Source organism: Martes martes, assembly GCF_963455335.1.
Source record: "Martes martes genome assembly, chromosome: 5".
NCBI lineage: Eukaryota > Metazoa > Chordata > Mammalia > Carnivora > Mustelidae > Martes > Martes martes.
The window spans coordinates 126,150,075-126,170,144 of record NC_137892.1 but is presented as its reverse complement, the minus strand read 5'-3'; the positions used below and the strand labels follow the sequence as shown (position 1 = coordinate 126,170,144).

Below are 20,070 nucleotides of genomic sequence, written 5' to 3'. Positions count from 1 at the left end.
TCAGTAAATGCTTCTGATTTGAGTTCACTTCCTCTTGATGTTATTGGCTGCATTTAGCAAACAAGTAAACTCCTTTGCTGTCCCGAGGGTAGATTCACAACGGCCTGTATTTGTGGCCAGCTGTCATAAATCACAGTTTACAAACCCTGTACAGGATTACCCTAAAACGAACACTCTCTCCTAACTCTGATCAGCAGGGCTTTGCCTGCTGGAAGTTTCTAAGTAGGAGCCCCAGGAAACCAGGTAGTTTCTGGTGTAAGGTCTCACCCTTGGCATTCCTGTAGTCTGTGCCAGTTTTATCCATCCATTTCAGGAAACAAAATGAGGCTAATTCAGAGCTAAGGAAATTAACTGTGTAAGATAGCATCCTCTGCTGTTTTAGGAATCCTTTTCATGTTCAAGCTGCTCTAAATTTATATACCCTGCTTCATCACATCACAAATATAACCCTGACCAAATGAAATACTGGCAGTGTTTCTATAAAAAATGAAAAAAAAAAAAGTAACGATCTCTTAATTTACTATAATATGTACATCATCTCCTAATTTCCAGTTCATCCTACACTAACAAACATACATATTGCGTGCTGGGGTGCACTTGGCCTTAACATAAGGCTTGGTCACTTATATTCCAACTATAGCACTATCAGTAGTGTCAGAATCATGAAACCTTCCAGATTTTCCTTTCAATGGCATTTACATTTGGAAAAAAAGTCATTCTGAATACCAGGGAGAAATCAACACAAAAATAGCTCTTAGAAGCAGATTACTCTGGGAGAAAGAGAATGCTCAGTGGTAGGACAGTTACCTACCTGGAGTCTTCCTCTATTCAGTTTTACTGGTTTTCCTTCTTCAACTATAAGGGTCTTGATGAGCGGAACTTGGGCACGATGTTGGTGGCTTTCCGAGTACACTCGTACATAGACGCCCACATCTATATGTATCTCCTTAACTTTCACTGTCAGGTTGAACACATCAGAGTTGCTGCTGCCATCATGCCTATAAATCACATGTCCCCGCTTCAAGTCATGCTGGGAAAATGAGCGGGACACTGACTGGTTGACTAGCACTCCGCCATGCTTTGGGGGCTGTAGCACGTGGAATTTGATCTCGTGGTCTGTTCGGACATCTTGGTTTGTGGTGACACTGAGGTTGGATGCTGTGAGGCTGCTGTCCTCTCCTCTTTGCACAACCAGCCCTGTGTTATTGACTACCTGGACGTAGGGGTCTGACACACTGACCTCAAGAAGGGATGATGTATAATGGACACCATCTGTCACGAACAGCACAAAGCGGGCAGAGTCTGCACCCCGATGTCTGAAAAGCACTCGCCCTTCCCGCAGGTCGTCTTGCCTGAACTGGTAGAGTTTCTGAGTGACATCACTGGCTCTCACCAGGTCCCCATTTGGGATGCCCCGTCGGGTGTAGAGCAACTGGCCATCATCAAAATCTGAGTCGGGGTCATGGTAACAGAGATCTGCCAGGGTCAGTAGGCGCTGACCGTTCCTTACAACACAAAAGACCTTATCTACCACACGTACTGGTTTCTCATCATTTTTTAACTCTACAGAAATGCCAACTTTGATTTCTGTAGATAAATGTTCTGCATCAAGATGCCTGACCACTCCTTCTTGGCCTGGTCCCGTGGCGGAGGCCACAAGGAGGAATTCATCATGTTGGGTCTCAGAGTCATCATGGACATACATCAGCCGCTTGCCCACTATGTCTTGATCAGTGAATGTGGTGATATTGTCATGACTTCCCGGAGGGTCTGAAAAGTTAACCAGTTTCAGCTTCCCATGTTGAGGACTCTTGGTGATTATATATCGGAAGGTCTGATTGTCCAGTGTTTGAGCGAATAATTCTGATTTTGTAATTAATTTCCCTTCTCCTTCTTTTACAGATAACCCTCTGTTAGTTACAATAATGCGGGTCCTGTCTGCTTCAAAGTTTATTCTGAAAGTATAATCTTTGGATTCTATGTGCTTTGCAACAATCAAGAACCTAAAGATATCTTCCGTGTCTTCCCTAGGCCTCTCCCGTGGCTCATAACTTATCTTAGAGTCTGCAATGTCTTGCTGGCTGAAGACGGAGTTTGTTTTTAGAACTTTATTGCCAACTAGCAATTTTCCTTTCTTAGGTGGTGTCAGTAACTTAAAACGCAGTTCTTTCTGAGTTACACTCATACCCTCTGTCACAGCCTGCAAGTGATCAGAGTTCAGTACTTGTCTGCTCAGCCTACGGACCTCGAGAGGAACATTTTTCAGAAGTACAAACTTTAGCCAGTGTACGGTAATGGGAAATACCAGCTCTTCACTGACTTTCCCTTCTATGTTCACTTTAAATTTAAAGTGATCTGTAACATTTTCTAGCTGTAGTTCTTGAAACGTGCTATGGTACCGGACCCGACCCCGATCAATGGAACGTTGAGAAAAGGTACTAACTTGTTTCCATTCACCCCTTGACCCCTGCTGCTGAATCTGACCAAACTGGGGTGGATGAGTGATAGCATAGCGGGTCTCCATCTCGTGGGGTTCACCGTTAACCTCCACCGACAAGTTACTCCGTGTAATCAGAACCGCGCCCCCCTGCTGGACGACTACCCCGGTCCTAACAGCCACTTCAAAGTCCCAAGGAACAGCCATGACCCGTAACACTACGGTATTGCTAACCAGCTCTCCATCGCTTGCTCTCAGAAGGATCCGGGCGTTCCGATGACCTCTGTGCACATAGAAAATGTTGCCATCTCTTAAATCCCCATGCGTAAAACCATTAATGGCTTTCCCAGGACCATTGGTGTTTTCTAAAAACCCAGCGTCTGAATTGAAGTTGCCAAGAACTGAGAAACTAAGACTCAAGGAATCTGTGTCAGGGTCTGACACGTGTATTACATTTGGAGTCAGCCGTTTCTTAGAATTCTCAAACAGGAAGAGCAAGTTTCCTTCAGGGAGCTTAAGGACTGGGGCATCATTTACTGGAAGGACAGTAATGTTAAACACATATGGAACATGTCCTTGCAGATATAATGGCGTTTCCTTCCTGCTCTTGGATGAGACTGAAAATGTAAAAAAGTCCCTAGGTTCTTCTGAGCCATCATGGACGTACCAAATTTTCCCTTGCCCCAAGTCTAACATAGTGAAAGCCTCCTCCATTCCCTGTGCAGGCAAAACATCAATTTGAAGGAACCCATGCAGGGGCATTTCCTCTATTTTAATTAGTATTTGAGAAGGATGGATGCCCACATCCTCGGATGCCACAACCACGTTCATGTGCCTTTGTTCCAGTAAGGCTCGCCCACCTTCTTGGACCTCCAGGTTATTCAGACTTAAGAAATAGCTACTCGCCTGGTGAAGAAAAGGCTTGCGTGCCTCGGGGACGGTAGTGGAAAGGGGAACTTCTGAACGAAGCAGGTTTTCTGCTGTAGTTATGAAAGGGTTTTCATTATCACTACTCTGCAATTTACACCCGGCAGCTACATCTTTAGACACAAGGGCATTCTTTAATGCTCTCTTTTCTGAGTTGGCTTCCAAGCCTCTTAAGCACCCTTTGAAAGAGATTCCTCGAGCAGATTTCCTGGGCACAGAGGCAAGTTCTAACTTCTTAACTTCTTCTCCCTTACGGTTATCAAGACCTCCCACGAAGAGAGGACCTTCCGATACAAATGGTTTGCTTTGCAAAGGCAGCAACGCCCTCACCCCTTGCTCATCCACCATCAGGTCCAGATACCGTCCTGTGAGTCTGAGTTGAATAACGTGCCACTTGTTGTCACTAACTATGTTTAAAGAAGACAGCTGGGTGTTACTTTTGCTCCTTCCTACATGAGCCTTCAACAGACCATTAACTATTTCCAAAGCAACAAAATTTCCTTGTCTACCTGGCTGAAACAAAAGCAAAGCTTGTTGACTTCCAGTCTGCAAAGCAAATTCCAACAGCCCTTCCCCGCGGACCCTCCATTCTGGGAAGGTGACGTAGGATCTGGAGCTAAAGAAATTGATGGCCTCATCCTCTCCTGCAAAAAATTCATCATTGCATCCTAGTGATACCTCATACACCTTCTTAAAACCAGGGTAAGACCTGAGGGATGCGAGGATCTCCCTCTGGTTAAATACCACACCCTCCATACATCCACGGAAACCGGGGAGCTCTCCATCCAGGTAAGGGAGGTCAAGTTCACCATGGCCTGCTATGTAGATTCCATGTTGAAAGTGCAAACTGTGTGTCCCACCAGTGATTTGGCCAGTTGTCTCATAGTGTTTGTCGATAACCAGAGAGATAGTGTTTTTAACATAGTACAGTTCCACTAAATGCCAATTCAAGTCATCCACACGAAGCCTTTGCTCAGAAAGGAACACTTGTTCACCTGCACCCAAATTCACCCTCACCTGAAAGAGAAAGAATCATAATTAATCAGTCTCATCTCGTAGTATCTTACTGAGAAAACAGGGCCATCCACAGAGAGAGAGAGAGAGAGAGAAAGTTGGACTTGAAACCACTTTCTCACGTATGGACGACACAATGAGGTTTAAAAATTTCAGAGTCAGAGTATTTCAGGCATGCTGGTAAAATCAGAGGCTATCCCAACTTTTCAAATGGTACACATTTTTATTCTAGTAAAATAACAGGAATAAAATGGATAGCTATTTTGTTCTCTTTCTCTCTCATGGTTTTTCCTCCAGTAACTGAAAACCCACACGTTTTTAAAGATTTAAGAACATCTTACCCGTAAGTTTCCTGACAGAAGTTCTATTATACAGTAGTCATTTTTCCCAGCTGCAAGGAAAAGTAATCCCTGCGGTTTGCTGGTTTGAAATTTTAATTGAAGAGATAACTCAGGCAAAACTTCTATGATGTTGAGTTTCACATAGCTTTCACCATAAAAAGATGCTAGGGGAAAAATTCAAAAAGGAGTATAAATGAGTAAATTCATTACACAATGACAATTGCACTTTAGAGTGTCTTCTCCCTTCAGGGACTGACCCTGCTGAAGAAAGCTGCCCTGCCCAAGGCCATGGCCAGTTCCTGGGGTAGCCCTCAGTTCCGATGTGGGGGTACAAAGGTTCAGTGTTCTCTTGCCCCAACTCAAAACAGCTCTGATGGGTCAGTCTCTCTTCAGAACTCTCAAGAAGGGTGGTCAAGGCTTCTGTTGATACTGAATTGCAAGTCTACTTCTCCATGTACCCAATCCTGCTTCCTTCCCTGTCACAGGGATAATCCCACACCACTGGTGGTGAACTGGTGTAAGAGGAGAAGGGAACACATTATTCAGCTATAAAAGATCAAGCCATGAAAGATACAGGGCAAATAGTAGCTATGAAGACTATGAGGTTGGCTGTCTATTGCTAAATTTGAATAAAGCTTTGGAAAAAGAGAAGGAAAAGCTAGGAGAGATCTGCTGACAATTAAGTGTGAAAGCAAGAGGGCTTCCGTGGTAGCATATAGACTCCCCCTTTCCTACAGCAGGAGACCAGTGGAAGGTAAGCTCTGACAAAGCTAAGATCCTGGCTGGGAAAGAACAGAACCTTGACATAAGGAACTGGAGACATCTGGGTTGATGTATTCAAACACCTTGGGTCCCTGGTTCTCTCTGGACCCTCTTAGCCTACAGAAGTGGCCTATTTCCCTAGTATAATTGGCGTGCCCTTGGCTGGAAAAGGATGCAGAGGCTTCTCCCCACAAGCAGCACTTGACCTTTGAAGATACACCCCCATCTCTCCTCCTGGCCACTCGACCAAAAACAAAGGTTAAGTCACAACATAACCTGTGTGGGGACATGTTGGGCTTGATAGGGGTGGGAAAGGACTAGACCCTAATGTAGCTGTAGGACCTCTTCAGGTGTATTCTACTCCTGGTAGCTTCCAGAACACACATATGACTGAGGGTGCCTGATCACAGGGGCAAAGCGTGAAGCTGGATAAGGAAGAGTTTAGATTTGGGGGAACTCTCCAAAGGTATTGGATATAACACCCTGGCAAAGACTACCAGAAACGGTGTGAACTCACTGCTAAAGTGGCTCCTAGATGCACAGAAAATGTGAGACATTTTCTGTCTCACACAGTGAGACAGAGAGGACAGAATTACCATGACAGATGGATGAGAGAGATGAAAGTGGTACTTCCGGGATTGAGCATAAATAGGACCAGAAGGCACAAGTGAGCGCACAAGATGGCAGCCCAGAGCTCCATCATCACCCTTCTCGCGCCAGCACCTTTCCTCAGCTCACGCATACGGCTGCATGGGCGAATCCTTGGTGCCAGCTGATGGAGAAACAGAACACCTGAGCACGGTTCACCGATGAATCAGCTTCATCCAACGGGAGCCTGATGAGAACAGCCGCCAATTGCACCATAGCTCCCCTTAGCGGTGACCACGAAAAACAGCAGCAAGAAAAAATGCTCCAAGCGGATAGAACTTTGGGTAGAATGCCTAATCATCCACTTTACACACACACAACCTTTACACTGAGGTTCAGATAAATAAACACTGATCGAGAGTGGCAAATGGCCTGAACAGATGGTCAAGAGCCCAGGATGCAAAAGATTGAAAGAGTAGGAACAAGGAGGTCTGGGATTGATGTAGGTGACCTCTGCCCCCCATAGGTTGGCACAGCAGGAAGCCATGGTGCCAGGGAGGGAGACCCAATAGTCTGGGCTCCCTCTTACTGAGGCTTTCCTAGCTACTGCTACTGCTGAATGCCCAACAGGCCTCCAACAGAATCCAACACCCAGCCCCAGTATGTTACTATTCCTTGAAGAGAGACCAACTGTCCACTCGGTGTTGAGCTGACTTCAGCGAAACCCTTTCTTTTTTAGACTGGCCAGTGATTCATTTCAAAAAATAAAACAGCCACATATTCTGGGTATCTATGTGCCTTTCTTGCCTCCGATAGCACCATTATATGAAGAGCTCACGGAGTGTTTAATCCACTAATAGGGGAAGCCAAATAACATCACATCAATCAAAGACATGCCCTTTACTCCAAGGAAGGTGTGGTAACAGGCCCAAGACCATAGGATCCACTGGTCCCATCATCTATTACACGGCTGAGGCTGAGGCCCCGAAAGAGTGCTGAAACAATCTGACGAAGGTACAGCTGAATCACCAGCGCAGAAGCGATACTCAGGTGGAGTGAGGGTCCATCCTCCAAGACTTGAAGTGAAAGATATTTACATGGTCTTTAAAGATCTTTAAACACCTCCTGCTGTATCTCCAGGAGGTATAATATATGGGTCTGAGAACAAATGCTGATCCCTAAGAACAGTCCTGGATAAGGCTCCTGCATGATTGTCTCCATCTCAGATTATGCTTCCCGAGGAACCCAGTCTTCAATGTCTGCTTCTCTGTTCCTACAACACTCTGCGTATTCCTCTATTCCAGCATTCACCATGTTGTACTGATATTCCTTGCTTATTCATCTATCTTCTGGAATAGTCCATGAGTTTCCTGTGATCGGGAGCCATCTCTCTGTTTATCTTCCCCTCTCTAATACCTAGCACAGTGCCTGGCCACAGATGGCATAATAGGTTCTGTTGGTAGCCCATTGAGATCCCTTTTCACAAGCTGATATAACCATCGTCCAGCTGTTTCACTGTGTTATCTAGAAATTTCAGTGAAATTATACCCCCTTCCCTAAAGGGGGACCTAGAGCCAATGACTGGCAGAAACAGATGTATAAAATATGTAGAGCTCTGTGTTGCCATTCATATCCTAGAGCTCTCTCTGGGATCAGGCCAAGATTAGGTCAGCTAAACCCAGATCTTTGCTTGCTTTCTTCTCCTGCCCAATCCTGCTTCCTTCCTTCCTTCCAGCTCTCTCCTGGCCACCTCACTCAGCATTGTACTTTCACAAGAATCCCTGCTTGTGCTGCTCTCTTTAGGGAACCCAATCTAAGACAGGTAGCAAGCAAGCATTTAATGAACCAAACTACACTAACCTAGGAGACCCTCATTTTATAGTTGAGTAAACTCAGGCCTAGAAAAGCTTAGGGACTTATGTAGAGTCAACAGGTAGTTTAAACAGAGCTAAAACCCAAACCCTGCATTCCCCACCTCGGGTGCCCTGTTTTCACCAAGATAGAAGCTGATACAGAGATGACTACAATCTCTACAAACTTCCTCAGGTATGTATAAGCACACTTCTCTAGTTAAAAAATAGCCATTAATAATTAAATTCAGGAAAACAAGAATGCAGCAATAAAGTAAAAAAGACAAAACAAGCATTTATAAGCCCACTAGCTCTCCTACCTAGTGTATATGGTCCTGGCCTTCCGGTTACTGAATCCCCTCACTCTGATTTTTGACTGACTTAGAGGCTGTATTGTTAAGCTCTCAAAACCAGGAAATGTTTTCTAAATAATAAAATCTACTGCTGAGAATGACTAAGTAATATTATATTTTCCCACAGTTCACCTTTCTGGCACTAAATCAATTCCAGGATCAGCTGGTGGCTAGAAATTTCCATTGCCTCAGGGGAAAATCAAGGAAGCAGGTTTAAAACTTCTGGTCTGACAGCCCGAAGCCAGTTGTGTCCTCACAGATCTCCAAATGGATCTCAAATTTTGTGGCTTCTAGTAAGTGCCTCAAAATAACAATAAGAAGGCAATCGAAACACAAGAAAAACTGGGTCCTAGAAGAAGAAAGGTGATCTCCACCTATAGCAAAGGAAAAGGTGTGATTTCAGTATTATATGGGTAGGGCAAGTCAAGGTGAACAAAAATCAGAACAACTTCTTGGTTTTACGTGCTTATGTAAAAGGTGACATGGCTGAATGGAAGCCAAAGTTTGGCAATAAGGTGGGTAAAAGACTTTTCAGGGAAAAGTGAACACTTCTATTTCTCTATCATTTCTCCTGGGGTGGGGGAGAGTAGATATTTGATTCATTTTATTTACCTTAGAAATAGTTACCATTTTCCCCCCCAAACTACAACTTCCTGTTTTTGTTTGTTGGATTCCAGTTTTGCTTCTTTGGGAGTACTCTGGTTTACTATTTCTTGAGCACCTACTGCGTGCCAAGTACCATCGGGAGTTGGAGGCAGGAAGTTACTGAAACTAAGGGGGTTTGCGGGCTCTCCGAAGAGAAAGCTGCTCGGAAGGAAGAGTATATCCAATCCAGGTGATATTAATTGGGCAGTTGGTACAACAGCGGCTTGTTCGGGGCCCCACTGGGGTAAGAAGGAAGGAGCCCTGCACCTAGAAGTGTCTCTCCCTGACAGATTAAGTGGCCCATCCGACACGTACTTCCGCTGTCCACAAATATACCAGATAAACCACAAACATGGGGACTGAAAGGTAAATGACATAGACAGCCAATCAAGCAATTAGAGTGTCTGGGAAATGCAGAGCACAGCAGAGGCTCTCGGCCTAGCCCAGGGGGTGGATGGACTGAGTGTGTTTCCAGCAGCAAGACAGTGGCTTCCAGAAAGACCTAGTGAGGGACAGACGTGAGCAAGAGGAGAGAAACGAGGGGAGAGATAGGAGAGAAAGAGACCAGGGACTGTAAAGATCCAAAGGTCCAGTCTGGCTAGTGTGTGGGGAGGGGGTCCCAGGGGGACAGCCAGGGTGAGTGCTGCAAAGTTGGGGCGGAGGGGGTGGGGCAAATGGTGGGACTACTGAAAGGCCTTCCCTGAACTGTCAGTTTAAACGGGTGACTCCTTTCAAGGCCCTTATCATAAGCTCTGGTTACCTTCTTTATTTGCTTCCTGGGTTATTACCCAGCTCCAATCCCACACCGTCCGGAACAGAATGTGAGGTTTTGAGGGCAGAAGGCTTGGCTAGTCTTGGTCACTGCTCAGTCCAAGGTGCCTATAAGAGTGTCCAGCACACAGGAGGCACACCATAAATGACAACTTTGAAGCCATGGTCACTGCTCAGTCCAAGGTGCCTATAAGAGTGTCCAGCACACAGGAGGCACACCATAAATGACAACTTTGAAGCCAAGGGAAGGGTTCAAACTCGGCTCAAAGAGAGCCATAAAAGGATCAAATAGGGAAATGCCGTGTCCAGATTGCAATTTAGATGACTCTGGCTGAAGTGCAGAAAATGGGCTCAAAGGCATGGTAGGGAGTAGGGAAGCAGGCAGGGGGAGAAGCAGGTGGGTTCAAGAGATATTTTAAAAGCTGGACTGTCTAGGAGGGAAGGGAAGAGGTCAGGGGGCAATCTAGATGATTTTCCAGATTTCTGGCTGGGTATCTACCTACTGAGAGAGAAGTTTCGGTTTTGTTTTGCTTTGTTTTGTTGGCACATATATGATGAGAAATTTTCAATGATCGTTTGGGGAGTAAACGGCTGACTGACCAACTGGATTCCCCACTGGCAGGGACCCACGAATGGGGTGGGGTCACCTTACAAATCATCTAAGAAGGTTGTAGCTTATTCTGTACACAGCAGGGAAGATAATGGTTTTTAGTGGGGAGGAGACACATCGGTTCTGGATTTTAGAAAGATCGACCTGGTGACTGTGTGAGGGCAAAGCCAGAGTGAGATAGAAACTAATCAGGAAAGTATTCCGAAAAAAGAGATTTCAGAACCGTCCGCTTTCCCTGAAAACTAGAGCTGCCTTTTCATAATAATCCTATCGTGGACAATTTTATACTGGACCTTTTTATGTACTGCCTTTCTTCCAAACATATTCTAAAGATGATATATCATAAGTATAGAAGCTTACTTTGAAAATTAAAATACAAAACCACAAAAACAAACTTCTCTGCTAAAGCATTTGCATTATACAAAACCCTAAGTGAGGTGCTCGAGGAGGGTCAACGTTATAAAGCAGCTCTTCCTCACACTGACCCTGCGAGGCGGGTCACTGCGCTTGGAAAGAAAAGCCACACTTCCACCTCACAAATCTGCTCTGAGGAACATCTACAGTGTTTTACTGTGGCACTGACGTTGAATGCTTTATCAAACCGAGGCCAAATATTTATCAAGTGATATCTAACCATCCAGAACATCCTGAGAAAGAAGAAAACTTCCAACTATGAAATAACATTTACCATAAACATTACCATAAATATTTACCACAGACATTACCATAAACATTTATCATGCCTGAGAGGCCCAACCTCCTTGGTTCATTAAAAGCAAACCCAACAAGGGACGTCCGCAGAGTCTCTCCCACAAAACTCAGGTCCACTAATACAGAAGTCAGGCGGCAGAGTCAGTGAGCAAAGAGGTATTGGCTCCATGGCCGTAGGATGGGCAGTTGCTTAGTTGGCTTAGGGGGTGACAGGGGCCTCTGGCCCTGTCAGAGAGACCACATCTCCCGGCCAAACGTGTTGCTGGCCCCATGGGAGAGGGCGGGGAAGGAGTGGATAGTGGGCCGCGTGGGCCACTGGGACAATGCAAATCTTGGGTCTGCAGGTGGGGCCAGAGCAATCTGGGGCCCCGGAATTCTTCTTGTAGAACGGGACTCACCACATTCTCGCTCTTTGTTCCTTCCCCAAACATGAGTCTCCATGCCAACTGCTCAGGTTGCAAAGAGAACCCAGCCCATGCTCTGCCCTGAGCTCCTCTCAGGGGGTCATTCTCTGCCTTACACCTGCAGACAGGGGTCCCCGCACCACTCCACGGGGAGCTGTTCCTGTAGGCTCCGTAGCTGCCCTTAGAACCGCTGGAATGAAGCAGGGAGGCAGTCCTGGCCCCTAGCTGGGTGCTGGTTGAGCTGACAGCGCCCTCTTTAGTGACACAGAGCCCACGTCCGAGCTCAGAAGCACTGCATGTGGCCCTCGTGCACAGCCGTGTTTGCTCCCCTGCCCCTCAGTTCCTCTTGCTGCTGCAACAAGTTACCCCAAATGTAATGCCTTAATATGACACCGATCTATTGCTTTACCATTCTGGGGACTAGTTAGTCCAAACATAGGTCTCACTGAGCTAAAATCAAGGTGTCTGCAGAGCTACATTTTTTCTTCTGGCAGCTGGAGGGGAGAAATATGTCTTGTGGCCTTTTGCAACATCTAGAGGACTGCCACATTTCTTGGCTGGTGCTCCCAGCCAGCAGTCACATCACTCTAGCCTCTGCTTCCAACATATCATCTTCTCCCTCTTACAACGCCCTGTGTTTGCTTACGGCCCACACAGATAAGCCGAGGTAACCCCTCACCTCAAAATCCTTAATTGGATCACAGCTGGGAAGTCTCTTTTGCCACGTAAAGCAACATATTCTCTGTTCTGGGCATTAAGATGTGAACTTGCTGGGGAGCTGCTGTTCTGCCTTCCACAACCCCCAGGTGCATTGGGTCCTTCAGGGGCTTGGATTTATTGGACATCTGTCATTTCTAGGTATTAGACTATGTGCCAGGAATATGGAGGGGAATAAAGCAGAAGCATTGGGAAAGGCCCCAGAAGTAGAAGTTATGAGTTTTGTTTGTGCTTTGTATGGACCGTGCAGTTCTGTTTTTAAAAATATTAAATGGCGGTATTTTAAATAAAAGAGATTATAATCGGGGCACCTGGGTGGCTCAGTGGGTTAAGCCTCTGCCTTCAGCTCAGGTCATGATCTCAGGGTCCTGGAATCGAGCCCCGCATCAGGCTCTGTTCAGCAGGGAGCCTGCTTCCCTCTCTCTCTCTGCCTGCCTCTCTGCCTACTTGTGATCTCTCTCTGTCAAATAAATAAATAAAATCTTTAAAAAAAAAGAGATTATAATCGAACACCTGAACTTTTGGGCTTCCCTGCATGAACTGGCAGGGCACCTGTCCATTCCCACAGCCGGGGGGGGGGGGGAGGGGAATGGGTAGTGAGTGGGGCTGGGGCCACCACGCTGGGTCCCTTCCTGCCGCACCAGCTGGTGCTTGGCTCACAGCGACACACTGGTCATGGTGAGCATTTGGGCCCGGACACCACAGCCTTAAGCAGAAATGGCAAAGTGGAAAAAAAAAAAAAAAGAAAAGAAAAAAAGAAAGAAAGAAATGGCAAAGTGGGGTGCCAACATATTCACTATGGAATCTGAAGAAAATATAACAAATTCACAGCCTGCCTTAATCTAAAAAAAATAAGACTCTAGAACAATAAGAATTCTTTATTCAGCTCTAATTTACAGATTGATGGCTGTCCTGCCTCAGTTGCCCAGGTGAGACCAGGCATGTGTCTCACCTGCTGGGTACCAAGTCTCTCTGAGGGTGCAGTGGGAACTCTACAGGACAGAACGATGGACACTGATGCCTCCCTCTCTTTCCCATTCACTGACACACCACACGTGGTCTGCCTGGACAACTGAGCTTACAGTTGTGTTATCTCACCGTAACTACACACATCCTCACTAACAGGATCAGTTGCTTTTTAAAATTCCCGCAAATAAGCCAGAGATTAAAAATAGAGAGAAATAATTCGAGGACCAGTAAAGGCGAAAGGAACTGGAAGGGCTGGCCTTTCTTCTCTTCCTAGTCAAGTTCTCCATCAGCGCTGGCCCAAGGTCAAAGCAGTAATATTCTAATGAGAGCTGATAAGAAGGTCGTCAAAAATTGTTGAACCACTGACAACGTGAGTCTAGTGCTGAGTACATGTTGTACCTTGAGAAAGTAGTTAGTGATAGCAGGATTGATATTTGATTTGCAAATAGGGATATGCTGAGAGCCAACGCTAAGGCTAGTCTTACTGAGACAGTATCTGTTTACCAGACAAAGTGGCTCCCTGCTGTGGCAAGTCTCTCCAAGCTGAGGACACAGTCAGTCCCTCAAGGACTGAGAGCAGAGTTCACCTACCTTTGACAATTAGATTTCTTCAAAGCAACAGGCTGAATCATCCAAAGAAGTCAGAAAGAAACCTAAAATCAGATTCCACATCCAGCTACTCAAAAAGATGTTCTTCAAAGTGCCCCAAAGTAGCTTTTGATGAGACCACAGTATCCAGTATTTGGGTTGCCATTAGAGCCATGGGTGAGGAAATACGTTAAAAACACAACAGTCCTCCCTAACCCATGATTTCAGTTATCCATGGTCAGTCATGGTCCGGAAGCGGATGATCCGCCTTCTGACATATCTTCAGAAGGTCAGTGGCAGCCGAAAGCTATGTTATAACGCCTACGTCATTCACGTGGTTCATTTTATCACACAGACATCTCACAGCACCCCGAGAAGGGTGAATGCAGTATAATAAGATATCTTGTGAGAGTGAGACCACGTTCATGTAACTTTTAATACAGTCTATTTTTACAATTATTCTCTTACTATGCCTAATTTACAAATTAGACTTTCTCACAGGTATGTATTATAGAAAAAAACATAGGACATGTAAGGATTCGGTACTATTCGTGATTTCAGCATCCACTGGGGGGCCTGGAATGTATCTCCTGTGGGTAAGGGGGCACTACTGTATATGCTATGGAATTCCAGAAACGTTTCCTATCTGCATTCTGTACCCCTCCATGGGTGTCTAATCCATTGGCTCTTAGCCTCATACCCAACGTAATCGCACAGATGATGAGGAAAGAGGGTAATGAGTAGAAAAGGAGGGATATGAACATTACTGAGCAGTTGTCTGGCGGTAAGAAAGTCTTACACAGTATTTTACTCGAGCCTCTCTGAAGAAGTCAAGTATTTCAACCGCACAGATGCAAAATTAAGACCTAGCGAAGGAAAACTAAGACTTTCCCAAAGCCAGTCTGAGAACACAAGATGGCACCCGGGTTGAAGCCCTAGTCCATCTGACTCCAAAATTACAGACTTGGCCATCACCCTACACTGACTACTGGTTCAATCAAACCGTTCCCTGCGTTCCCTGCGCTCCCAGATCTCCCTGTTCTGCAACTGGAACCTTCCCTCTCAAAGCCACATCAAAGCCTCAGACTGCAGCCCCAGACCTCCAGTACTGGGCCCAATCCACCCTAAGGGCCAAGCAGGAATCAAGGAAGGGGGAGGAAGATGGGAGGAGGAGCTTGGAAGGGCCCACACACAGGGCGGGGGTTGGGGAAGGGAGTGCTGCAGTCAGACCCCAAGCAACTGGGGTAAGAGTGAAGGGTCCATAGTACAGACGCCACCCTGGCTGGAACTCGACTCCCAAGCTCCTCCTGAAATCATGAGGTGGTGTAGGCAGCAATGGCACTATTTGTCTGTTCTATGCCTAAAATGAAGTAAATAAGCATTCAGATTTTAATCCGAATCCTACAAAGAGATACAAGGCTTTTGATTTATAATATTTTATCTTTAAAAAGTCTCAGAGGAAGTCTTTCATTGAACTACACTAAATTACAAGGAGCCAAGGAGAGCGAGAAGGCCCAAGTGCAGGACTGGTTGTGTAAAAAGTCCCAATAATTAGCTTTTATTAGTAATCCTTCACTCCTGGAAAGCGCCATGGAAACGCACAGCATTTCCAGTGGCTGAGGTCCAGAAAATGTAGGTGAACTTGTGGCGGTACTTCTAGAACAACAGGCCAGGCCAGCAACCAAAGAATTTCGGGACGAGTTTAAGGCCCCACAGGCCGGCGGGTCTCCGCAGCCGAGCACCTCCCACCGGCCCGGGCCAGGCGCAGAGCTGCAAAGGCTCAGAAGGGAGGGCGGCAGGATTCGTTCGCTCTGCCGGGAGTGCGCCCCGGAGTCCAGCTCCGAAACCCCCGGTCGGCGGCAAGGGCCCTGCGAAGCTCGGGAGGGGCCCCCACCCCGGGACTCCCCAGGGCTCCCGGGAACTGGCGGGGCGGGCCTCGCGCGGGTGTTGGGGGGAGGGGGGGTGGCTGGAAGTTTCCCGCGGCGGCGCCCACACCCCCGCGCGGGGCCGAACAGTCTCCTCCCCGCCGCCCAGCCCAGGAACGTCCGGCCCCAGAGCTCGAGTCGGGGTCGCCGCGCGGCTTCCCGGGGCCCCATGGAGTCCCGGGAGGGCCCCCACCCTCCGCTGGCAGGCGCGGCGCGGCCGGGGAGGGGACGGGGAGGGGAAGTTGGGCGCGTACCTCCGAGCGCCCCGGGCGCCCCGCAGAGCCCCAGGCAGGCGGCGAGGAGGAAGAGGCGGCGGGCCCCGAGCCGCCCCATTCCGCCACGGCGGCCCCGCGCCCGCGCTCGCTCCCGGGCGGCGGCCCAGCTACCTGCGCCGGCCCCTCTCCGCCCCGCGGCCCGGGCCCGCAACCCGGCCAGGGGGCGCCGCCTCCAGCCAGCGCGGGGGGCTGGGCCGGGGCGGGGAGAGCCATTTACGACCTGCAGCTGTTGCGCGCCACCAGCGCCCGCCTCGAGCCGGGCCTTCTTCTCCCAGGCTGCGGGCGAAACCGGGCCGGAGCGGTGGGGGGACAGGCGCCCAACGAGGCGCCGAGGGCAAAGGGTACGTGGCCCCCGCTCAACCGGGCGACAGGTGCGGTGAGGTGACGTGGGCCAGCAGGAGGTGGTGACAAAGAGAGGCTGGGGAAGGACTAATGGAGGAGGTGGGCTGCTTCCCCAGACCCGGCTGAGGGCGGGGGGTTTGTTCTGCCCCTTTGCCGTATGTCCAGTGTATACCCTGCGCGTTGGCACCGGCAAATATGTGTTGGATGAACGACTCGGAGTGGGCGGTGATAAGATGACATAGTCATTCCTTATCAAATGTGAACCTCGTTTGTATTTAAAGGACGGTCCCCAGGTTTTTTCATTGGATTTTTTGGAGCCTCTGTCAGAGGAATTAATCAAGGCCCAAGGGTCGTGTGTGCAAAAACTCACCTTGTGGTTTGGGCCACATGTTCACAGGAAGAGCCTCCACCCAGGTATGAGGTTTCTGGTAAAATGGACAGGACCAGGATCTGACAAGAACAGGATTTGACCAATAAGAGCCAAGGGCCTTCTAGATCAACTTCTCTTTCCCATGAGTTTCCAGGGCTGTGTTCTCTGCAACGCTGGGGTTTGACAAAATGCTAACAAAAGGGCTACAAGGGCAATCAATGCCAGTGACGGTGTATTCCTGATAAAATTAAGGATGACTTCATATCCCCTTCCTTTCCTTTTTTAGTTCTGTAGTAAAGTGGGGTTTTGTGTGTGTGTGTGTGTGTGTGTTTAAGTACAGAATCCAATTTTGACCTTTTTGTCAGCAGACAATCTGTAATTTGTTTTACTTGGGAGCAGAGGTGTTTGGCCTGCTGAGCACCTCCCTCCCCCCTTTCTCCTGGCAGCGTAGCCCTGCATCTCTAGGGGAACTGCTTCCTACTTCTTGTCCCTTTCCTGCCCCCCACTTCTGGCTGACTCTGTCCTACCAAAGCGTTGGAGGTCACATAAGTCTGCCTGGGGCTGAGAGGCCAGTTCAGCTCTGACTGGACCAGGCGTGCAGAATTTCTCCTGGCAGCCTCAGGGATGCACATAAATTTAAAATATGGGCCGTGCCGAACCAGATTCCCCAGAGAGGCCCCGGTGTGCACCAGGGAGGCTTTATTCAAATGTCACCTCTGGTTAAGAACACAGGCCTGGTGCTTTAAGAGATCTGTGTGCAGATCCCAACTTGGGTACTAGAGACGCTGGTATGTGACCTTGGGCAAATCTCTCATTTGTCTTAACTTTGACACAACTTGCTTGTGTGATTTAGCTAGCTCATAAGGAGTGATCGTTGAGCATGACACCTGGTACAAGGTAAGGAATCGCTGGACACTCTCATCGCACCTGGGAGCCCAGTCTAGTCTCTGGGACTTCTCTGGCTGTTTTCTGAGCATCCTTGGAGAGACACACAGTCCTAAAAATGAATCATCCTTGATCTGTCCTTTGGGATGAAGGACTGTCTTATTTTCCTTACATGAGCTTAGCCATATATACTGCTAAAGACTACTCATGTTATCCACATAACAATTCTGATGCCGGTTCTAACGTGTGGGCTTTTTCCCCCCACCACCAAGCAATACTCTGACACCAGCTGGGTACAACTGGACTCAGTTCCGGCACTATCTTTATGAGATTCCACAGGTTAAGGACTCAGTTACAGAGGACCGCCCTCCACTTCAGATGCTTAATCACAGGTCGACATTGCTGTGAGGACTTATGACTGACGGGTTATAGATCAGAGGCTCCCGATGCTCCCCTACTTGGGATCAATTAATTTGCTAGAGTGGCTCACAGGACTCGGGAAACCAGTTTACACATTAGATACTGGTTTATTATGTTGGGCAGCAGGAATTTGTGTTCCCACAAAGGCCCTTATAACTGGACTAAGAACCAAATAGACATGAGATAGATTAACAGATAGATTAAATTCAAATTTAATAGGTGTACATATGGGGAGTCCACAGAGACATGGAAATTCCAAAGACAGACAAAATGAAGTAGATATGTCATTCGGAACTAAGGAGAAGGGGTAAGAGATGTGGGATTTCAGAGGAAAGGAGACAGGTGCTCTTGTACCCCTGTACCCCCGCTACCCAGAGAGAACTTGAAAAAAATCAACTTGTAGGAATCAACTTGAACTTGAAACTGGGTTTAGGAATCCCAGGTGAAGACTCAGGTGAAGAGTTATATAGAGCAAGGTCAAAAACAAAGGAGCTTCTGTCCTGGTGGAGTTTGGGCCCCCACCCAGTGGCGCATGGAATCCTTCCAGTTCACCAACCTAGAAACTCTTAACGCCTCCTTTTGGGTTTTCATGGAAGCTTCATTACATAAGCATGATTGATTAAATCATTGGCCATTAGTGATTGGATTCAACCTTTAGCCCCTCTCCCCTCCTTGGAGGTCTGGGGATGGGACTGAATGTTCCCACCTTCTAATCACACAATTGGTTCCCTTGGCAACCAGCTACTACCTTTAGTTTACCTGACGTGTTCCAAAAGTCACCTCATTAACATAACAAAAGAGGCTTTTTTGGTTTTTGTTTTTTGTTTTTTAAAGCTATTCTCTTCACTTAGGAGCTCCCAAGGGTTTTAGGAGAAGCAAAAAATTAAGACAAAATATTAATTTCTTATTATAAATCACAAATCACACCACATTAGTAATTTCTGGCATTACCCCACTGCCCATAGTAGTTCTAATTTTTTTGAGGTTGAAGAGTCCTAGACCCCGTGGGTGGGAGTCCCTGTAGCTCTGGCTCTAGATGTGGGACAAATCCCATACATTATAGCAGCGTCACTGTCTTCCCCTATAAATCGAAAGGATTGGGTTAAATGATCTGTAAAGTCCCTCCGGGCTCAAAATTTTATGATTTTCATTTGTCGTCATTGGCATCAGGACAGCCCTGCCTGATTTAAATAGAGTTCTTTTAATTAGTGCACAGAGAAACTTGAAATATTTGAACTTCTTTACTCAAACCCAGGCAATGATTGCTAATAAATATGCAGTTTTAATTTAGAAAAATCGCTCAAAATGTCAGGATGGGACTAGGAGTTATCTTCCTGTAGAGCGCCACTTGTCCCTCTTCTTTAAATTAGTTGTAATCACTTACACACTTCAAACATCGTATGCAGTCTCCCATCAATTTCCATAGCAGCTAAGACAGCTCTAAAATAATGAGAAATTAAGACGCTCGGTTGTTAGGAAAAGCCCAGTTGTAAATATGGTGATGCTAGGGATGTTTCTTTACAGTGTCTGGTCAGTAAATCCACGGGCATGGGGGTCACACTCAAATGTAGCTGCTGTGGCCGGCACTCAGCTGTTAAGCCTCAGCAACAAGAATTATTCTATTTGGGTTTTAATCTGAATACTGGTTCGCTCAAAAATAAAGGTATAAAGAACAGAGAATGAATATAGAGAAATGAAGGGATAAGAGTAGAGAGACGAGCACTGATTCAGTATTCACTGAACTCTGTCTCCCGAATGCAAAAGGCACAGGAAAATGAATTCAAGCGTCTACTGTGAAGGACAGTAGAGAGGTGTAAGAAACATAGAGCAGTAGTTTTAACAAAGGTAAATTAGGGCCTGGGCCAGGCCACTGGGCCCAAGATCCTCTTCTCTGAAACTTTCCATGACGCATATACTTTTGATGACATGACTGGTTTGAGCGGTCATCTCTGATTTAGCCAACTCCACACCCTCTGACTCCACAGAATTGAGCCAGGGTGAGTTCCTGATCTAAAGGGCAAACAAGAATGTCAAAGGTAATACCCTCTCAAAACTTTCAACCAAGAGGAACTAAGAATACAATGAATTTGTGGCAGTTACGGGACCAAGAGGTCATGTGGAGGCATGCGCTATGCCTTAGTGAGCACCAACCAAAGACCCATGTCT

At 47.1% G+C, this 20,070-nt stretch overlaps 1 protein-coding gene across 1 annotated transcript in view; it reads right to left on the bottom strand.

Moving 5' to 3' along the window:
• The window catches only part of LOC308343001 (chondroitin sulfate proteoglycan 4-like), a gene marked incomplete at its 5' end in the record, with an annotated part of 62,059 nt that extends 46,114 nt beyond the window's left edge, over positions 1–15,945 (bottom strand). Inside the window, 3 exons of the mRNA XM_080803786.1 lie at positions 812–4,381; positions 4,720–4,883; positions 15,867–15,945. Of these exons, the coding sequence (XP_080659912.1) occupies positions 812–4,381; positions 4,720–4,883; positions 15,867–15,945 (3,813 nt within the window). The remainder of the gene's footprint in view (positions 1–811; positions 4,382–4,719; positions 4,884–15,866) is intronic.
• Between the last annotated feature and the right edge of the window lie 4,125 nt (positions 15,946–20,070).